This window comes from Eulemur rufifrons, chromosome 7, assembly GCF_041146395.1.
Source record: "Eulemur rufifrons isolate Redbay chromosome 7, OSU_ERuf_1, whole genome shotgun sequence".
In the NCBI taxonomy this organism is placed as follows: Eukaryota; Metazoa; Chordata; class Mammalia; order Primates; family Lemuridae; genus Eulemur; species Eulemur rufifrons.
In genome coordinates, this window is record NC_090989.1 from 228,803,676 (window position 1) to 228,825,115 (window position 21,440).

Here is a 21,440-nt window from a genome sequence, read left to right on the forward strand (position 1 = left end):
TGGCTAATTTTTTCTATTTTTAGTAGAGACGGAGTCTTGCTCTTGCTCAGGCTGGTCTTGAACTCCTGAGCTCAAGTGATCCTCCCGCCTCGGCCTCCCAGACTGCTAGAATAATAGACATGAGCCACTGCACCCGGCCCAGTTAGACATGATTTAGAAAAGTGATTCTTTCTCTCTTCCTCACTCTCCTCATGCTAATTTCTCATTTTCCAAGACAGCTGCCTTTTTATTCCCTTACTAGTTATTTTGATATTTATCAACACTGTTGAGTATTTCCTTTAATTTTTAGGTTGTAGGCTGTGTTTATTAACTTCCTACTATGGAAAATGACCATTTACTTTCCTCTTCCCTGTTCCTACCCACTGGCATATTCTTCCCATATTCCAAATGTAGTTATTGTGATTTTGATTATGTTACTATTCATTGTTATATTTTTATCAATATGTAAGCTCTGTTGTTTTTACCTGTGCCATGTAATATGTTAGGGTTATTTTTCTTGTCCTGCAGATTATTCCTTCCACTGGAATTAATAATTATTTTGTTCTTTACATTTGCTTAGTTTTTATGTACTTACCACTTACTCAACCTAAAACTGTCAGTTGTGTAAATACCCTGTCAGTTTTTTCAAATGCATTACATTTTCTGTGCGTTTCATCTTCTTGAAGAAATTTCTCTTGGTGCCTTCTGTCCTGCTATAAACTGGATTGGTCACTTACTTAACACAACTGTATTTTTTGGCTTTCCATCATCATCCTGAGGATACCCTTTACTTTTATTTCTATGGGATCCTTTGATAGGTAATGTTTAATTTAAAATGTATGGATTTTGCTTGTGTGACAGAGACCCAAAATACAATTGAATTCATTGAAAGCTCTTTGAGTTTTGGTGGGTTTGGTTGGCTGTCATCTTTACCATAGGATGAGCTGACTGAGTAATTTCCTTGGGGAAGCCTCTGTCTTCAGAGTCATTCCCTTCCCTTTCCCTCTCCCTTCTTTTTCCCTCCCGTCCCTTCTGTCTTCAGTGTTCCTTAGAAAATATACCTGATTACTCCAATATTCTGGGATTTGAATTACAGAATAGTTAGGCCAGAGGGTCAGAATTCAAGGTGTGAACCTTTGCTTTCTCTCCCTGTTTTCAGTATGGTACATAAACCTCTGGGGTTTTTGTTTTTCTTTTTTTACTCACTCACTCTGGGGTTTTTGTCTTTGTTTTGTTTTTCCAAAGAAAAATGTCCAGTTTTCTGTTGGAGTGGAGGTGAGGTATTTCTTGGCTGCTCAGTATGGGAGAAGTGCTGAGGAGGACCCAGCTGCTGCTTAGATAGGTTTTGAACCATACCTACTGCTTTTAGCCCAGCCCTTGAGAGACACCTGAATTCCCAAGCCTTTTGTGTGCCCTACAGTGTAAATTTAGATTTTCTTAGCATTCTTTACTGTCAGTTAAGGATTCTACTCATCCATATGCTTTCTAGCTTCCAAACTTTTGTAATGCTGCCTCTTCTCTCATTCTTTGTCTTTGCCAGTTTATGCTTTTCAAAAAAATCTTTCTGTTGTAAAAGCTGGGATTTTAGGAGTCAGAGAAGCTAAATATTCATGTTCCATCTGCTCTCTTTAACTGGAAAGGATTTTAAGTTTTTAAGGTCCTTTTTTGGTTGTCATTCTACTTGGCTTCAGCTTTAATATTCCTAATAAATATGATTTTCATTGTCAACTTCATTCATATAGTAACTAAATAATACATTTGTGATAACTTATGTCAATATATAAATAAAAAACTTTTGAGAAATGAGAAAATCTCTTTTTTTACAAGGCATGTCTATAGTAATTATGTTTGGGACTTAAGTATCTATATTGAAAGCAAAATTATTAGGGCTGAAAAGGTGACTCTTCTTAGTACTTTATAGTTAGTACAAAATATATTCTTAGCATTTATTAGTATGTTGTCTAAGAAATTTTTCCAATAAATTAAAGATTTAAAAAATAATGAAAAGCAGATGGATATCATTAAATAATTTATAAATAGAAAATATGAATTACAAGAAAACAATATGTATGTATTACTGGTAATTAAGAAATAACTAAATGACATTTAACAGATGTGTTAAAATATGTCATATTTTGCCACTCCCTTGTTCACAACTGTTGTAGGACAAAACCTGAGGACTAAAAGAGCTGGACAAAAAAATTTTTTTTTAATTTGCTCAAAGGCTTTGGAGAGCTAACAGTCAAGAGTAACCAGGCTAAAGGAGGCTAAGGAGCCAGTATTTGAGTCTACAGTGAGCATGAACAAACTGGGCTATATGCAGCAACATAGATAGACCTCACAAACATGTTGAGTGAAACCAAATAAATACAAAAGAGTACATGCTGTGATTCCATTTTATATAAAATTAAAGGGAAAATAAAAACACAGGCAATTTTAAATTAGAGTATATATGGATGCATATTTAAAGGGTGATGGTTTAAAGGAAAAGAAGGAAGTGATTACCGTTAAGTCTGGATATTGGTTCCTTTTGTGGTAGGGGTATGAGAGTACAGTTATGGGAAAGGGTACTATTGGGGGACTTTTGAGTATTGATAAGTCTTAGCCTGAGTGGTAATTCCACAAGTGTTCACTTTGTGATATTATTGAGATGCACATTTTTGTTTTGTGTATCCTTTAATGTATTATAATTCATAATAGAAAAAGTTAAATTTTTTTTTTTTTTAAAATACTCTGGTGACTGTCATATATAACTTGGAGAAAAAAACCAAAATTCTTACAGTGGCCTTCAAAGCCCTGTTTGGCCTCTTGTTACATCTCTTAACTCATGTACTACTTTCCTTCCCCCTGTCCAGTCCACATAGGCCTCTTTGATGTTCTTTGAACATGACAGAAATGCCACTACAATAGGGCCTTTGCACTTGCTTTCTTCTAGGACTTTCCTCAAAAGGCACTTTCATACGGAAATTTGTTTAATATTATACCTTTCCCCCATATTCCCTCTTCACCATAATTGCTTTATTTTTAATAGGATTTACCAGCCTCTAATATACTATAATAATTTTTTAACTTGTCTGTCTTCTAACACAAATACAGGGATACAAGTAGGGGTTTTGGTGTATTTAGATGCCCGCTGTATCCTCAATATCTAGAGCAGTGCCTGGTGAATAGTAGGCACCTGGGAAATATATTTGTTATAGGAATGAATTTCAGTCTAACCAGTGATCCAAAGAAATAATACTCAATGCTATCTTCACCATTTTCTGTTACATAAAATGTCTAGTTTTATTATTAAAATTGAAAAATAAAATTCATACTAAAAAAACAAATATTCCATATTTAGACAGTAGATTAAATGTAATATAGTTCAAAGAGTTGTGATTATATTATTGCATCTTCTAATGTTTACTGTTGGGATCATTCAAAAATAAATTGCTATATCCTAGAATAGAAGGGGCTTAATGAAAAAAGAAAAAAATAAAGTGCTGTATTATAGTGTGGTACTGTTTGTGCTTACTAAACTAATAATCAGGACCTTTGCCTTGGAATTTATAACATAAAATATTCATAATTTGGCAAATAAGAACAGACAACTAAGCTGAATCTATTCTGTATCTGTATACAGAATTAAGTAGCATATAAGCTTAATAATGTCAGTCATTTATTGAATGCTTAATTTGTTGAATTGTAGGGATTGTACTAGATAGTTTACTTGTATGTTTTCCTTTAATCTTTGAAATACCCTGAGAGGTAAGTAATTTACAGATAAGGAAACTGAAGCTTGGAAAGGTCAAATAATCATTTTAGGGAGTGAACAGTAGACCTGAGCTGTTATGTCAGGCTGTGAGATACCATGCTGTTAACCATTTACATTGTAAAACAAGGGAATAATAGAAAGTGGTAAACAAATGACAAATTATGAGTTGTTTCTCAAAGATAAACCAAGTAAAATTTACTATTTTCCATTGACTAGAAAGTTAAACACTAGATATTAGGTGATGAAAATAATAATAGTGGGCAAGTTAGAAGCTATTTTTGTTCTCAAGAAATTTACAGTCTAACAAGAAGTTTATTTAATTTGAATTTGGAGATTGAATTTCCATTTTTTAGTGTTTTATAAATTAACTAGCACTGGACTGAGCTCAATGTTTATTGAGTAAATTAATGAAAAGCTTGAGGTTTTAAGGGAGAATATTTAGATGGTGGTTCTGATGGGATATTTTCCATGTAGATGAACCAAGTAAAGCCTCATCAAACTGTATGTTTATTGAAGGAGAAGTATATGTACTACAGTGAATTTGGGAGAATACTTTTTTAAGCCTTAATAACTATTTTTTTTTTTTTAGCAGCTTCATGGAGTTTGGCCACAAGATGTTGTTGATGGAACGTGTGTAGCAGTAAATAACAAGTATCGACTAATGGCATTTGGTTGTGCGAGGTAATTGATAGAGACTTAAATTTTTAAGGATTATTGCCCAAAATAATGTTTTTTAAACATAAGATATTCTTAATACACTTATAAATCTTATCATGACTATCATAATTTATGAATCAGCCTTAATATGAAATATAAAAGTGTTTTATTAGATTGAAGCAGACAAAGTAAAGGGCAGATTTTGGTGGTAGAATATTTTAATTTGTATTATAAAAGTGAGCTTTTCTTTAGTGGTAGAAAATCGAGGTACAAGTTAAAAAGAATAAACAGCTAAAACCTAGACTCTATTGTTTAAAAGACGACCTAGAAGGTATTTTTCCGTTTTTAACTCCTTTTTAAGGCATTGATGTTGACATTGAATTGCCTTAGTTAATAAGCACATTTAAAGCTCACATACATAAAGTCAGTTTCTTGCTTTAATTCATATAAGGGATATTTTAGAAATAAAATTGAATAAAATTATTTATTCGTCAAATATCTGTGTTCCTAGCATTACTAGGCACAGTTCTAAGCATTTGGGATACATTAGAAAACAAAGATACTTGACTTTGTTGAGCTTATATGTTAGCTTAAATAAAAAGATTATATTAGTCAGTTATAGTAATGCCTTACAATATGTATAGTGCTTTTTAGTTTTCAAAACTCCTTCTTAAATATAAAATTCCATTTTGCCCTCAAAATGAGACTTGGTTGTTGTATAGAACATACATCTAGTATAGTCTCCAGCCACATCATCTCCACCTAAGTATCAAAGATTTTTTTATTAGTATAGGTAATCCACATATTATGAATCACCTTCATTACACTCTCAAGAACCTCTTTGGAAAGTGGGGAAATCCTTATCCTCGACTTCAACTTGTTCTCAACACACTGCTTCTCACTGAGCAGTTAAATGTAGAGATACATGTAAGTTTAACTTAGTACAAGAAAGAAGGAAAAGCTTATTTTTTTTATATTCATGGATTTGATTGGGTGAAATTTTGCTTAGAATTTTTAAAGCTGTGTTCATGTGTACATTTTGCCTACAATTTTCTTTTTTCTTACTTTCCTGGTTAACCATGCTGTGCTTGTCTCATGAAACAAGTTGAGGAAGGGCTCCTCTCTTTGTCTTCTCTATTCATCTTTGAATGTATGGTAGAATCTGCCAATGAAACCATCTGGACCTGGAATCACCTTCTTGGGACTTTTTTGGACTGCTGATTAAATTCAGTTTTAAAAATAGATTTAAGAAGATTTAGATTTTCTGTCTCTTCCTAAGTCATTTTGGCAAGTTGAATATTTCTAGGAATGGGTTTCTTTCACATACGCTTTCAGAATTTATTGGCATACATTATAGTTTATATACCCTTTTAATACTGTGAAATAAAAACAGGTACAAAACAGTATGTAATCCAGATATTTAGTTTAACAAATAATTGTAATACAGACACTCAATCCATTCATAGCTGAGTCAAGAAATAGATCATTGCTTCTATCATAAACTCCCTCTACTACTTCCTAATCCCAGCTCCTATCTGCTCCTTGACTCACTTAACCAATTTTCTGTCTATTGTATTATAATAATCTTTTTTGAAATATAGTTTTACCATCCATGTATACATTCCTGAAGAGCATAATTAGTTTTATTAGATTTTGTACTTTATATGAATAGAATCATATTTTATGTTTTGTGTCTTTCAGTCAACATTGTGATATCCATGTTGTTTGCCAGTAGCTGTAATCATTTTTTAAATTGATTTATAAATCGTACTCCAGTTTATAAATATACTAATATAATAATGTATCACTTTGCTTTTGATGGACATTTGCATTATCTCTTGGTTTCCAAAGAGACATTCTCTTATATAAACCCAGTATCTTTATAACACATGAGATAATGCTAAGTCCCTAATAGGATCTAATACTCAATTCATATTCAAAGTAACCCAGTTGTCACCAAAATATCTTTTATAGCTCCTTTGTTTCAACCAGACTCAATCAAGGTACATTAATTATGTTTGGTTATTGTTTCCTTTGGTCACCTTTTACCTTTAACAATCCTTATACCTTTTTTTCTCATTTTCATTGCATTGACTTTTTTTAAGTGTCCAGGTCAGTTCTTTATAGACTGTCTTACATTCTAGATTTGCTTCATTGTTTCCTCATTATGACATTTAATTAGTTTCTATGACACCTGTAATAACTAACCTGGAAGCTGGTTCTTCTTGAGCAAATGTAGTCAAATAACTGGAAAGCTCACACGTCAGGCTTGGAAGAGCATTTAGAAAAAACTCACAGGACCAGTGTCAAGTACGTACTTCCCATATTACCTGCATTCAGGGCTAGTACCTAGGTGTCTACCAAGGCCAGCTGTTAGAATCCAGAAGAGGTACTCCAACCCTAACTATTGGCTTATAAGCTACGTGACTAGGAAGTACTAACCCTTTCCCCAGGGAATCTTGGCTTACAGCCTTTCAGTCATCTGTTTTCATCATTTAGGAGACTACAGGCCCTTCTTCTGGCATTCCTGGGTTAGGGTTAAAGTTTTGTGATTGTAGTTTTGTGGTACAACAAACCAGTAGCTTCTAACCCTGATCTGCCAACCCTTGCCATGACTCATTGCCTTGAACACTAGGCTGTGGCTGGTGTCCTTAGAGTTCTATAAGAAGCCACCTTTCTTTTAGGATGCCAGTTTGTAGAGGATCAGTCTCGAACAACCTAACTCTTACTTTTAGATTTAAAGGTTTGATTAGATTCTGGTTACATATTTTTGTCATAGGTCATGATATGTACTTCCTATGGTATCACTTAACAATAATGTTGAGTTGTCCCAGTATTAATGATGCCATAACATTTTGATCATTTATGGTGACAATAGTCATATCTCTATTATAAAGATGTTTTTGGCTTTGGGATTAGTAAGTAGTATGTTTTAATGAAAATATATTTTTCTCTTATAATAGGCTGATGAGAAATGGAAAGAAAAATAATTTTTAAAATATAGACACTATAGGGCACTTAAAAGATTGTCAGTCTTTTGTAAGTAGTGACTTAGCATCTCCTTCTTATAAATATTTAGACTCCTCCCTGACTTGTTAAAGCTCAGCAACCCAGGGTTAGCAGTTGATGGTGGTCAGAGATAAAGCAAAAATAAACAAATATACCTGCTATCCACTTTGTGTTATCTCTCAGCAAGAAATAATCTATTTGAGCAGGTAGTCTGGAAATTTTTTCCAGGTATTTAGCTTCTAAGATGGAATACCCTCCCAACTGAAACAACCAAGAAAATGGACAAAAATATGAAACAACTGTTTCGAATTCAAGACATGGGACATAAGGCAACAAAGGACAATAATCTGTGAAAGATGAGAAACAAAATGAGCTCTACAACTGCCCCAGCTTTTATTACTTTGTGAGTGTTCCCAGGGTGCAGCACAGGGATAGGGAGATAGAACCTAAGTTGAGTACATGAAAACGAAAGTAAAATGTAACAAGAGAAATTATCCAAAATGAAACACAGAAAAAGTATTAATATTATTAACAAAAACAGCATCAATGAGCCACGGGACGGCTTCAGGCAGGCTACTATTATAGGTATTTTTGCTTAGTCCTAGTCCCAGTCCTTGAGAAGCAGTAGGTCCTGGCTGGGAATAGAGCTAAGTTGCTGTGAGGGAACCATCTGATTTCTCCTACCACAAAGGAACATGTGAAAGTGCCAGAACATTCTGGCAGTCGTAAATAACTGTCATCTTATTGTATACAAAAGCAGTCTTGGATTAAAAATATTTTAAAAACAACATTTGTTTCTCTTTATCATTATAGTAAATATTGCGTAAGTAATGTAACTAAAGTAGGCATCTTATTTTCAAATACTGAATGTGTATTAATTTTTGAACTGAGAATAGCTCCATAAGCAGAAATGGAATTTTTTAATGATCATTGTAGTTCAATTTTGAAATGTAGCTTAGAGGTAATATAGAGATTTTAGTTTTGGTTTCAGACCCCTCATAAATTTGACTCTTGTAAAGATTTATTTGTTTTTGAGACACGGTCTCACTCAGTCACCTAGACTAGAGTGCAGTGGTGTGATCATAGTTCACTGTAGACTCCAACTCCTGAGCTCAAGTGATCCTCCCACCTCAGCCTCCTAAGTAGCTGGGACTACAGGCATGCACCACCACGCCCAGCTAATTTTAATTTTTTGTGTAGAGACGGACTCTTGCAATGTTGCTCAGGCTGGTCTTGAACTCCTGGCTTCAAGCGATGCTCCTGCCTTGACCTCCCAAAGTGCTGGGATTACAGACATGAATCACCATGGCCAGCCAGCCCTTGTAAAGATTTTTTAAATGAAGTAATTATATACACCATATACACAAAAGAGCACATACATTGTATATCTGATATATAAAAAACAGTATGAAAATCTTTATAAATTACCACCTAGCCTAAGAAATAACATTACTAGTGCTGATGAAGCCTCCTATTTACCCCTCTTCTTTGATATTCACCTTTTATAAGGCAAGCACTATTAGAGCAGTCACTAATAGTTCTTTGTTGTAGTTCTACGACAAATCTATTTACTACTATATATTTAACTAGGGTGTGTGTATATCAAATATAGTGTATATAGAAAATATACATATATAGAGAGAGCGAGCAAATATACTTATAGTTGACCCTTGAATAACACAGGAATTAGGGGCATTGGCTGCCCACACAGCTGAAAATCTTCATATAACTTTTGATTCCCCCCAAATTTTTTAACTACTAATAGCCTATTGTTGAGTAGAAGCCTTACTGTTAACATATACAGTTGACTGACATATATTTTGTATGTTTTATATTAATGTATGTATATATAATATGTTGTATTCTTATAATAAAGTAAGCTGAGAAAAGAAAACGTTAAGAAAATCAGGAAAAGAAAATATATTTAGTATTCATTTAGTGAAAATGAATTGTCACAAAGGTTTTCATTGTCTTCATATTGAGTAGGCTGAGGAAGAGTCTTGCTGTCTCAGGGGTGGCAGAGGCAGAAGAAAATCTGTGTATAAGTGGACACAGACATTTCAAACCCGTGTTATTCAAGGGTCATCTGCATTTGCCATCCATGTTAATGCATGTGGCTAAAGTTCGTTTTCAGTGATATATGGTATAATACTCTAAGACTATACCAGTTTATTTTTCTTTTCTCACGTTGCTGGACGCCATTTTTTTTTTTTCCCCCCCGCAGTTAAACACAATACAGGGAACATTGTACATATTTTCTAATAAACATTAGACAAGAAATTCTGGGATATATCTAGAAGTGAAATTGCTAGATTAGAATACATATGCATTTGTTCAAATGTTGAGATGACTGCAAATTATTTACAAAATGGTTTTGTTGTAGTTTATACTCTTATCAGCACAACGTAAGAGTTCCCATAATAATGTTTTTTTCTATTTGTATTTTGTCTTTTTTCACTAAAAGCTTTTTTGTTTTCACAGTGGTTCTGTGCAGGTTTATACAATAGATAACACCACTGGAGCCATGCTGCTGTCTCATAAATTAGAGCTAACAGCAAAACAGTATCCTGGTGAGTTTTTTTAAAACGTTTTAATGTTAATGTACTGGTAATTCTAAGTGTAGTGAATGCTAATTTAAATTAAACAATACATGTCATGCTACTGGTCAAATATTAGAACATACAACAGTATTCTACATGACGCAAAGATTTCTATGTAACTAGAGGGGGTCCTGGGATATTCTTTTATCCCTTCATTTAGTCTTTTCTCTCAGGTTTAGCCCCTATATTCTTTGTCTGGACTTTGCTTTAGTCTCTTACTTGATTTCATTGCCTCTTATTTTATGCCTTCCAATTCACTTTATTCATTCAACAAATACTGAGTACCTACCATATGCTAGACACTATTCTAAGTGCTGGATACACAAGTAGTAAACAAAACAAAAGTCTCTTTCTGAACCCTTTAGTGAATCTTCACTATCCATAGGATTATGGCTAAACTCTTTGTATCATTGGAAATGCTTTTGACTGAAACTAACAGAAAACCCAGCAAATGGCTTAAACAAATAGAATTTTATTTTCTCAAATAGCAAGAAATCCAAAGGTGAGCTGCTACTGACCTTTGTTTGACCTTTTTTTCATGGTCACAAGTTAGCTCCTGAGCTCCAATCATTACTTCTGCAATCAAGTGGAAGAAAGGAGGAAGCAGGGCATATCTGATTTTTTGATAAGAAAAGCAAACCCTTTCCGAGAAGCATACCCACCTCCTACCTCCTCCAGCTATCTTACTCTTACATCTAATTGGCCATAAATATGTCACGTGCTACCTTAGGCTTCAAGGAAAACTTGGAAAGTAAATGTTAGCTTTTTCAAGCGTTTATGGCAGAGAGGGCAAGGGAGAAGGAAGATGGGAATAGGTGTTGGATTAACCAACCAACAGTGTCTACGTATATGTGGTATATAAGACCTTTGGCCAAATCTCTCTGGCGTTGTTTCTTGGTTAGTCCACACTTAGTGTCTAATTTTTACAGTACCGTTAGGCTAAAAGAAATGCCAAAAGTTCTATTTATTAAGTAGTTAGAGCTAAACAACTTAGTAAGTATCTATGTGTTAGCAGCCTAACAACAGTTTTTTTAAACTATCCATAAAGGGAAAGAAGATAATAATTTCATTTTATTCTTAAACATAATTTTTTACTAATGGAATGTTGGATACTGCAGTTTCTTAAACATTAAGATTCAGACTGGGCACAGCCACCCACATTTCCTGTTCCATATTGATTTTTATAGAGCACTTAATTTTTATCACAACTCCTGAAAACCCATCTTCACAAAGATGTAACATCAAATGAACTGTAGCTATGAACTACCTGCAGCTGGGAGTTTACACTGTGTCTAACAGATGCTATGTATCACTGTGTTTCTCTTAAAAATCATGTCTTGGCACCTGTGTAAGTTCTCTGCACAACTCTGGGATACCTTGGCACACAGACTAGGAACTGTAGTCTTAAATTTCACTCACATTCACCAGACTACCTGCAGTTTCATAACTATCTCCATGCTGTTTGGTACCTTTGACTTTCCCACTATTCTCTTTACCTGAAATGTCCCATATTTCTAGATGGAGGGTGGTATGTATTTATTTCTTAAGACACAGCTCAAGTGAACTCTTTTTATGAAGTAGTTAGAATAGTATTCCCTCCTGTGCTCCATTATACCCTGCATATAACCTTTTTTTTTTAGCATCTGTAATACTTTATTGAACTTAACTATGTTACAGGTCTTTTTCCCCTCCTAGACTGTAAGCCTTGAGTGTAGGATGTTACCCATCTCTTTATACCAAGCTAGTTCAGCTTAGTGAGAGGCACGTAGTAGAGATGTGATGAGTGAATCAATCTTTTTAAGCTGCTACCAGTGACTATACCATGAATATAGCTCTTTGTAGTCTCAGCTTCACATGGATATCTTTTATTAGATTACCTGCCTTCGGCAAGCTCTGAGCTTTATCTCCTGTACCTAACACGCTGTGAATCATCAGAAGTGGAAGTCAAGATCTCCAGGGTTTGGCAGAAAAAATTCAGGGAAAAAGCACTTTATCTCAGTATTTTTGGTTGTTTTGAGATATTTAAGTATTCTGTTCAACACCCTTAGTTGTTTCAGTGTGGAGAGTCATTCAGGGTATACCACCAAAAGTAGAAATTTGCTCCTTAAGTTTTTATTGTTCTTACTGTGTAGCCTTTTTAAAGGCCTGCATGTATTTTTCTCTTAAGACAGTTTTTGCTGTAACCTTATTCCCATTTTAACGGAGACTGATTTGTACAAAGCCAAAGACTTTTAAGATTACTCAGTTAAGTTATTCAAGCTAATAGTGGCCAGAAACAGCTTTTGCTTCTTGTAAGTCACCTGTGCACTGAATTTGTTCTGTGTAGATCAGGCCAAAACTAATGGTCTTACTACATTTAAATAGCCTTAAATGAGCAGGATTCATCTCTTTATTTGAAATAGTCATGCCTTTCTGCTCCTTTAGACTTGAAGATACAGACTATAAACAATACTAAGTATTTTTGAAGCAATCATTTATTTTTAACTATTCTCACTATTTCTTAACAGACATTTGGAACAAAACAGGAGCTGTTAAGTTGATCAGATGGTCTCCAGACAATAGTGTTGTAATAGTGACCTGGGAATATGGAGGCCTTTCTTTATGGAGTGTGTTTGGAGCACAGCTGATTTGTACACTTGGAGGAGATTTTGCGTAAGTCCATAAAGACAATTTTTAGATAAAATAACTCTTCTCTCAGATAATACATACTTATAGAAATCTTGTGTCATGGAGCTACCCTTTTTACCTTATTTGACTCTTAGCCCCCTAAAATTTGTGAGGTTCAGAATTAATATGTTCTGATTGTATTGATTCTCTGAATATTCATTTTCTTGAAACGTATAGTTCATTCAATAAAAATGTGTTCATTTATTGAACCCCTGTTGTTTGAATGACAGCATGTAAGACTTAGGCTGAATCAGACATAGTTCTTCCTTCAGGTAGCTAATCATCTAATAAGAGCAGTAAGCCATGTACATAAATAACTAGTAGGAAGTAGAAAGTTAAATTATCTCATTGGCTAATGTAGGTTAGCCCAATGGTTAATAGGAGTGTGTTGATATCTGTACCCACTTTATATACTGTCCTGGACCTCAGTCCTGATGAAATGAGGAGACCTTTCCAAACTACGTGATTCTGGCAAGAGGTGCTTGGCCCTGGAAAAATGTGGCTAAGTGATACCTAGATTTATTAGCCTGCAGTTTTGTATTTCATTTATTACTATGTATTTCTATTTTGAAAGAGTGAAATCAATTTGATTTTTTAAAAAACTAAAGCTAAATATTATATGCATTATATGTAATTGGAAGGCTCTATTAAATTTAGTTTCTATTCTGTTTCAGTTATAGGTCTGATGGCACCAAAAAAGATCCTCTTAAGATCAACTCTATGGTAAGCACTTTCTATTAAAAAATTGGCATAGTATTAAGAAACTTGGATTTTCTTCCTTTGTTCTGTCATGATAGTCTGATAAAATCACAAAGGTATTTTAGTCTCAGCAGACTTCTCCTTATATAGTTCTTGTTTCGATAACATTTTTTTTAGTTGAGAGGCTGCCTGATTTTCAGGTTTTGAGGTTTTTTTAGATGTGTCCAGCAAGCCCCTGTCATGTTTGTGACAGTAATAACTGTCCAGATGAGACATTTCTTGTGTGACTCACTGGCATGCACTTCTCATGACCTGCTTTCTTTTAACACAAAGTGAAATGCTTGTTGGTCATTTTTCCTGGAGGACATGTACTTATGTATTACTTGAGCATGTTTTTAAAATTTTCCATAGATGTCTATCAAGAGAATTATAGTCACTATTGGAACCATATATATTGTTTGCTGGGCGCAGTGGCTCACGTCTGTGGGAGGCCGAGGTGGGAGGATTGTTTGAGCTCAGGAGTTCGAGACCAGCCTAAGCAAGAGCGAGACCCCATCTCTACTAAAAATAGAAAGAAATTAGCCAAACAACTAAAAAGAGAAAAAATTAGCTGGGCATGGTGGTGCATGCCTGTAGTCCCAGCTACTTGTGAGGCTGAGGCAGGAGGATCGCTTAAGCCCAGGAGTGGGAGGTTGCCATGAGTTAGGCTGACGCCAGGGCACTCTAGCCCAGGCAAGACAGTGAGGCTCTGTCTCAAAAAAACAAACAAACAAACAAAAAAAACCCAATACATACTGTTGAGTATCCCTTATCCAAAATACTTGAGACCAGAAGTGTTTCCGATTTCTGCATTTTTCAGATTTTAGAATATTTGCATGTATATAATATAATGAGTTATCTTGGGGATAGGACCCAAGTCTAAACACAAAATGCATATATGTTTCATATACACATAGACTGAAGGTATTTTAATATAATATTTTAAATAATTTTGTTCATGAAACAATTTTGACTACAACCTATCACATGAGGTCAGGTATAGAATTTTCTAGTATGGCATCACGTCAGCCCTCAAAAAGGTTCGGATTTTGGAGCATTTCGGATTTTCAGATTAGGCATGTTCAACTCATATTTTTGTTTCTACCTATTTTTAAGAGTTTCTGTAGAAAACAATGAGATATAACCCTGTTTTTACATAAAACCATTTTATTGCAATAACCCCTCTGTGCACCATCCTTCGGAAATGTGTGACTCTGAGGCTTATCACTTCCTTTGTCTTGCTTCACACAGGAAGGCATTTTCTGATCTTGGGTTTCTTCAAGAATTAAAATCACCATAGTTGCCTTAAATAGGAGTTCCCAGCCTTTCACCACCAAGGACCCCTTTTGATGTCTGTCCCCACCTCCATAGTTTAAGTTTTCAGCCAAATAACATTTCTATAACTGCCAATCAGTGCTTCTGAACAGCATGCAACAATCAGTGTTATCAGCCAGACTAAGTTGATATTTCAGCCACAAACAAACAATCTAAGCATTTTATGAGCCCAGGAATTCAAGGCGACAGTTAGTTATGATTGTGCCACTGCACTCCAGCCTTGGCGACAGAGTGAGACCCTGTCTCTTAAAAAAAGAATCTAAGCATTTTATTTCAACTTCACCATAGGAAAACATAAAGCATCTATTAAGTTTTTGAAATTTTGCAACAATTCATGGATTCCCCCCCCCCCCCCCCCCCCCCGCCCTGCTCCATTACCATTTCCTTGGCTCAAAGATTAGGAATCCCTAATCTTAAAAAAATACTATCATGGGCCGGGCGCGGTGGCTCACGCCTGTAATCCTAGCACTCTGGGAGGCCGAGGCGGGTGGATCACTCGAGGTCAGGAGTTCGAGACCAGCCTGAGCAAGAGCGAGACCCCGTCTCTACTAAAAATAGAAAGAAATTATCTGGCCAACTAAAACATATATAGAAAAAATTAGCCGGGCATGGTGGCACATGCCTGTAGTCCCAGCTACTCGGGAGGCTGAGGCAGTAGGATCGCTTAAGCCGAGGAGTCTGAGGTTGCTGTGAGCTAAGCTGACACCACGGCACTCACTCTAGCCTGGGCAACAAAGTGAGACTCTGTCTCAACAAAAAAAAAAAAAAAAAAAAAAAAAATACTATCATGAAATCTAGTTACAGAATATTAAAACTGAATGGGCCTGGAGAAGTTTATATGAACCTTCTCATTTTACACAGGGAGAAACTTATACCCTGAGGAACCAGACAGCTTGGCCAAGGTAATATATAACAAAAGCCAAGCTATAATGAAAAACTCTCATCTCACAGCTTCCCATCCAGCGTGCTTTGATCTATACAAAACTCTGTCTGTTGTAGGTGCTTCTTTGCCATGCTTCTGCTAAGTAACCTGGGTCATCTTCTATAAGAAATTTCTTTGTATTTGTAGAGGCTGCTAAATGAAATGGAGAAGTTACAGAGCACAGTAGGTTTTTCTTAGGTTTGCAATCCTGAAATTAGTGGTTCCCTCTGGAGGTAATCGAAGGTGTGATTCTTGTCTGAGTTGTTTGGCATGGTTTCTCCAGCCTTCAGAAGTCATTAATGATGCTATCATTATTTCAGAATTTGAGTATTTGAAGCCAGAAATGAATAAAAAGAATCTTTATTTTTTGACTTTTTTCTTCCTCCCCCTCCCTCCAAGAGCTGGGGTGCAGAAGGCTATCATCTGTGGGTAATCAGCGGATTTGGTTCTCAAAACACTGAAATTGAGTCTGACCTCAGGAGTATAGTTAAACAGCCCAGCATTCTGCTATTTCAGTTTATCAAGAGTGTACTCACTGTAAACCCTTGTATGGTAAGTATATTTAAAACTGATTTCTGTAGTGTCTTTCATGTTAGAATTCCATAGAATTCATTATGACACATATATGTTAAGTATACTCCTAAAATTGGTATATAATCTTTTGTGTATTTTCTGTAATTCTTTTTTTAATTTGTATTAAATTTGTACCAAAATTTTATTTCTGAACAGGTTTTGGGTTTTTTGGTCTTTTTGTTGTTTATTTTTTAAAAGGGTCACAAGAAATTTGAGGGAAAGCAATGTTTACATATTTCCTTGAATAACTTGAAAAGTTTGGTCTTTATCTTAATAGCGTTTCCCAAGGTGTGTTCCATGAGGCACTATTTATGAGAGAGATTAGTAACAGCTCCACAGCATTAAAAAAAAGTTCAGTTTTCATGCAAGTGTGAATTTCTTTATCGTAGGGCCCCAGAGTCTCAAATATGCTAATGTGCATCATGAAAATCCAGGAATTGGTATATAAAAAGCCATATTACTAAACTGTGAATTTTTACAGAACACCTTGAAGAAAATATGTTTAGGAACCTGCTTTGGGAAACACTGCCCCAAATTACAAACTCATGTATATCATTTTCTGAAATAATGTGTATTGATATTATTATATATTGCAAATATATAATAATAAAATGTTACATGTTAGAGGTACATATCTTAATACCTATCATCAATGGCTTTTTGGTGGCTATTTAGTGCAACAAATTTCTAATTAAAATTTACAACATATTGAGAAAGAATGTGAAAATAGCCTGAATCTCAGATCCCATTACTGTAGTTGAAGATTAAGGATCCCCAGAAAAAAACAATATAGTATTTCTTTCTTCCCTTTCCCATCCCAAGTAATAATTTAAAAGCACCCTTGAGTTTTATGTCAGGATAGCATTTGGACTAAAATGGAAAGGTGACGGGGTAGAGTGCTGCTCTGTCTGATTTGAATAGTTAATGAAGAGTCTGCCCACCTTTGAGAACACTAGATTTCTAGTTGAAAACCCATAATCACTAAGAGCACTATTCTTTGTAAAATAAATATTAGGTTATTAAGTATGGAATGTCTGATTTCCTTAAGTACTAAGTTTGACAGTTGATATCTCTGACATTTCACTTGGATACTTCTTGGGGGGTTTTTTGTTTGTTTTTGGTGAAGATACATTCTTTCAAATGCACATTTTGGCTTGTGATTATCTTTCAAATTATTATTTTTTTTTTTTTTTTTTTTTTTTTTTTTGAGACAGAGTCTGGCTTTGTTGCCCTGGCTAGAGTGAGTGCCGTGGCGTTAGCCTAGCTCACAGCAACCTCAAACTCCTGAGCTCAAGCGATCCTCCTGTCTCAGCCTCCCGAGTAGCTGGGACTACAGGCATGCACCACCATGCCCGGCTAATTTTTTTTCTATATATATTTTTAGCTGTCCATATAATTTCTTTCTATTTTTAGTAGAGATGGGGTCTCGCTCTTGCTCAGGCTGGTCTGGAACTCCTGAGCTCAAACGATCCGCCCACCTCGGCCTCCCAGAGTGCTAGGATTACAGGCGTGAGCCACCGCGCCCGGCCTCAAATTATTTTTTTTAGAGCAATTTTTGTGAAACCATGGGTAAGTCAAAAATTTGTGTTACCTTTTAATATGAGTTCCCTCATGGAACCAATGCAGCACAGACAGCTTGAGACATCAACAAAGTGTTCAGGAAGGATGTGGCTAATGAACAACACAGTACGTTGATGGTTTGAGAAGTTCCATTCTGGTGAGCCACATAGGTGACCTGAGACCAAGGTGGATAATGATGAGCTGAAAGCTGTAGTGGAAACAAATCTATCTCCACCTACACGTGAATTAGCAGCAAGGTTTGACACTACTATGCCAACAATATTGGACCATTTGAAACAAATGGGCAAGGTACAGAAGCTGGATAGATATTTACCGCATGAATTAAACAAGCATCAGAAGAGAAATCTTGAAGCTTGCCTTTCTTTGCTGGCAGGACATAAAGGTGAACCATTTCTACACTATATTGTTACGTGTGACGAAAATGGATTCTTTTTGACAATCGCAGGCATTCAACACAATGGTTGGATAAAGATGAAATGCCAAAACACAGTCCAAAACTGAATATTCATCCAAAAAAGCTAGTGGTGTCTGTGTGATGGTCCAGTGCTAGTATCATCCACTACAGCTTCATGAAACCTGGTCAGTCGATTATAGCGGATGTCTACTGCAACCAACTAGACAAAATGATGAGAATGCTTGCAGTTAAGCAGCCGAGATTGGTCAATTTGAGACAGGCCAATCCTCTTGCAAGGCCACATGTCACAAAAAACAACTCTGCTCAAACTACAGAAGCTGGACTTGGAAGCTCTCTGTCATCCACTCTATTCACCAGGCCTTGCACCAACTGACTACCACTTCTTGCAAGCTTTGGACCTCTTCTTGCAAGGAAAAATATTCAATTCTCAACAAGCTGTGGAAAATGCCTTTCACGATTTCATCACCACTTGCTCTCTAGGCTTCTTCGCTGCTGGCATAAGCAAGCTACTGTTAAGATGGCAAAACTGTGTCGATAGTTTAGGCACATACTTTGATTAATTGTACTGGTTCTTGTTTGAGATATAATAAACTAAACTTTTGATTAGAAATCGGTCATTTCATATTTAATGACCTAGTATAACAGTGCATAGGATTATTATGTAGTCTTTGTCTTCTATGAAGAAAATCAACATTGAGATATATGGTGCTTTTTCTGTAGTAAAACTAAGTCAATGTGTTACTTTCCCCTACCTAATATTTTTATTTGCTTTTATCCTTTGCCCCACTTCTTTGTCTTTTCCATCATCAAGAGTAACCAAGAGCAGGTGTTGCTTCAGGGGGAGGATCGCTTATATTTGAACTGTGGAGATGCTTCACAAACCCAGAATACCAGGAGTTCTTCAACACACTCTGAGCATAAGCCCGGTCGAGAAAAGAGCCCATTTGCAGATGGAGGGTTAGAGTCTCAGGGGTTAAGCACTTTACTTGGACATCGGCATTGGCATGTTGTGCAGGTAAATCTTCAATTACTGATTACTAATGACTTAGTCCTTGGCAGATCACCTGGGACAGATTATTAAATATTTCATCTGTTACTTCAGGAAACAGATTCTTTTAAACCTTTTTGACTGTCATGTCTCTCTTCTGTGTTCTTGTCCTCTTGTCTTCCTTTCTTTCCGCTTGATGTAGAGTGTATCCTCACCTACTTTAAGTCCATTAGTAGTGTCAGGAACTAGAAGTTTATGTTTTGCTCTCTAATTGAGGATAACTGTTTATTTTACTTTCAGCCTCTTTTTTGTATAAATCTAGCTCTATGGATTTTCATAGGCATAAAAGTATAGTAATTTCATGGAAAGTGGCAATATCAATTAGTACCCTGTGCAGCTGACATTATAGTCCTAATGGGACCACGTTGAGGTTAATCACCTGACTTTGGACCCAAATTGCAGACTTGCGGTTAGTAGAGAACTTTATTAATAATTTTATTTAATCTTGTTCTAAATTATTCATTCTGTTATCACTTATACATTAGCAGTTTCTTTTAGTAATTCTGATAAATTGGCATTGAACATGGAGATTAATTCTGAATTTTGATACCAATTAAAAATAATTTGGGGAAGTCAGTAAATTGAAATTTCTTAAAAGAAACTTGTGCACATAATTTCAGAGTCCTGAATATTTTCTTTCCGCCTTTGATACCAAAATGTTTTAGGTATATCAGAGCCTACTCCTGTATTAGTTTCTTTTAGTCAGTTTCTATGTTCATGATCTTTGCCTTACTTGTACTCTCTATACTTTTACCTTGCTAGCTTAATTCAGCTCCCATGTTATTTTCAGTTGACTTTGAGTAAAAATAATGAGAGACAGAAAAATGGTCATGTGAAAGGTTGAAGGAAGATTATCTCCTACATTGACATGCGGTATGCACTAAAAGAAAATGTATTTATCTTACATTAATAAATTCATGAATCAAACAATGTACATACCATTTTATAATTAGTAACAATTTTTAAATAAAACTGCATCAGCTACTTCCTTGACTAAAATTTTCCACTGCTCCCTTCTCTCCTATAGCCATTTCTCTGCTATTTTCATTTCCCCATACTTTGAACTATTCATTCTACACTGACCTAGCATCAATGCCAGTTCTGCCTAGCCAGGTCTGTGTTACCAGAGAGCCAAGTAGAGCAGAGGATCAAAGAAGGTAGGTCTGGAACTCAAAAATCCATCAGGCAATAACAAAAATTGAATTTCCTTCTAGCTCAAAAATTTAGTGATTCTGTGATTTTTAGCCATCTATGAAGCATCCTATATAAGAAGCATAAACACTGAGTTTAGCACTTTAGGTGCTAGCTAGATTCCTGTCATTCTATTTTTTAGATAGCTAAAGATATTTTAAAAGATGGCCTTTTTAAATTTCAGTTTACCTAAGTTTTTCAGTTTCCTTAAAAATGATGCCACACAGCAAGACCTTGTCTCTACAAAATATAAAAAAAATTAGCGAGGCATGGTGGTTTGCACCTGTAGTCCCAGCTACTCACGAGGCTGAGGCAAGAGATCTCTTGAGCCCAGGAATTTGAGGTTACAGTGAGCTATGATGATACCACCGCCCTCTAGCCTGAGTAACAGAGTAAGACCCTGTCTCAAAGAAAAAATGCCACAGTTATGCTGTCAAAACAATTAAATTATAATAGACTCATAGAATTTTTAGAGCTGGAAGAAGAACCTTAGAGATCATATGGTCCAACTGGATTTGATACATGAGGAAATTGAGGCTGCTCAGGGAAGTTACATGACTTGCCAGAGGTCACACAGCAGAGTAGTGGCAAGACCTATCTGTCCCATGATTTACGTTAAAGTCTAATGTACTTTAAAACCTAGGTACTAAATATGGAATTATATAATATACTACTGACTTTGAGCTAAAACTTAGAATTTGCCTCTTTGAGATTGTTTTTACCTGGAGCCACTTTGTATTTTGCTGGCACTAGAGCCACATGATTCAGTGTTGTGTGGTGGGAGAGTGGTTTACATTGTCTATATAATGCTACAGCTTTGCCTTCCAGGCATTTTAGCCATTAATCATGACTCCCAGAAGAAACTTAGGTGCCTGCTTTAATTCTCCCTTCAAAATATCCACTTTTCTAGTATCCGTTACCACATCCTCCAACAAAATTGATTTGTTTCCGTGATTTATACTTTGTCT

General features: G+C 35.5%; 1 protein-coding gene across 3 annotated transcripts in view; it reads left to right on the forward strand.

The window, feature by feature from the left end:
* The window catches only part of RIC1 (RIC1 homolog, RAB6A GEF complex partner 1), a 115,293-nt gene that overhangs the window by 63,105 nt on the left and 30,748 nt on the right, over nt 1–21,440 (forward strand). For all 3 annotated transcript variants that reach the window (XM_069476462.1, XM_069476464.1, XM_069476463.1), the window contains exons 7-12: nt 4,326–4,417; nt 9,884–9,972; nt 12,510–12,654; nt 13,344–13,392; nt 16,064–16,216; nt 19,045–19,248. In XM_069476462.1, the coding sequence (XP_069332563.1) occupies nt 4,326–4,417; nt 9,884–9,972; nt 12,510–12,654; nt 13,344–13,392; nt 16,064–16,216; nt 19,045–19,248 (732 nt within the window). The remainder of the gene's footprint in view (nt 1–4,325; nt 4,418–9,883; nt 9,973–12,509; nt 12,655–13,343; nt 13,393–16,063; nt 16,217–19,044; nt 19,249–21,440) is intronic.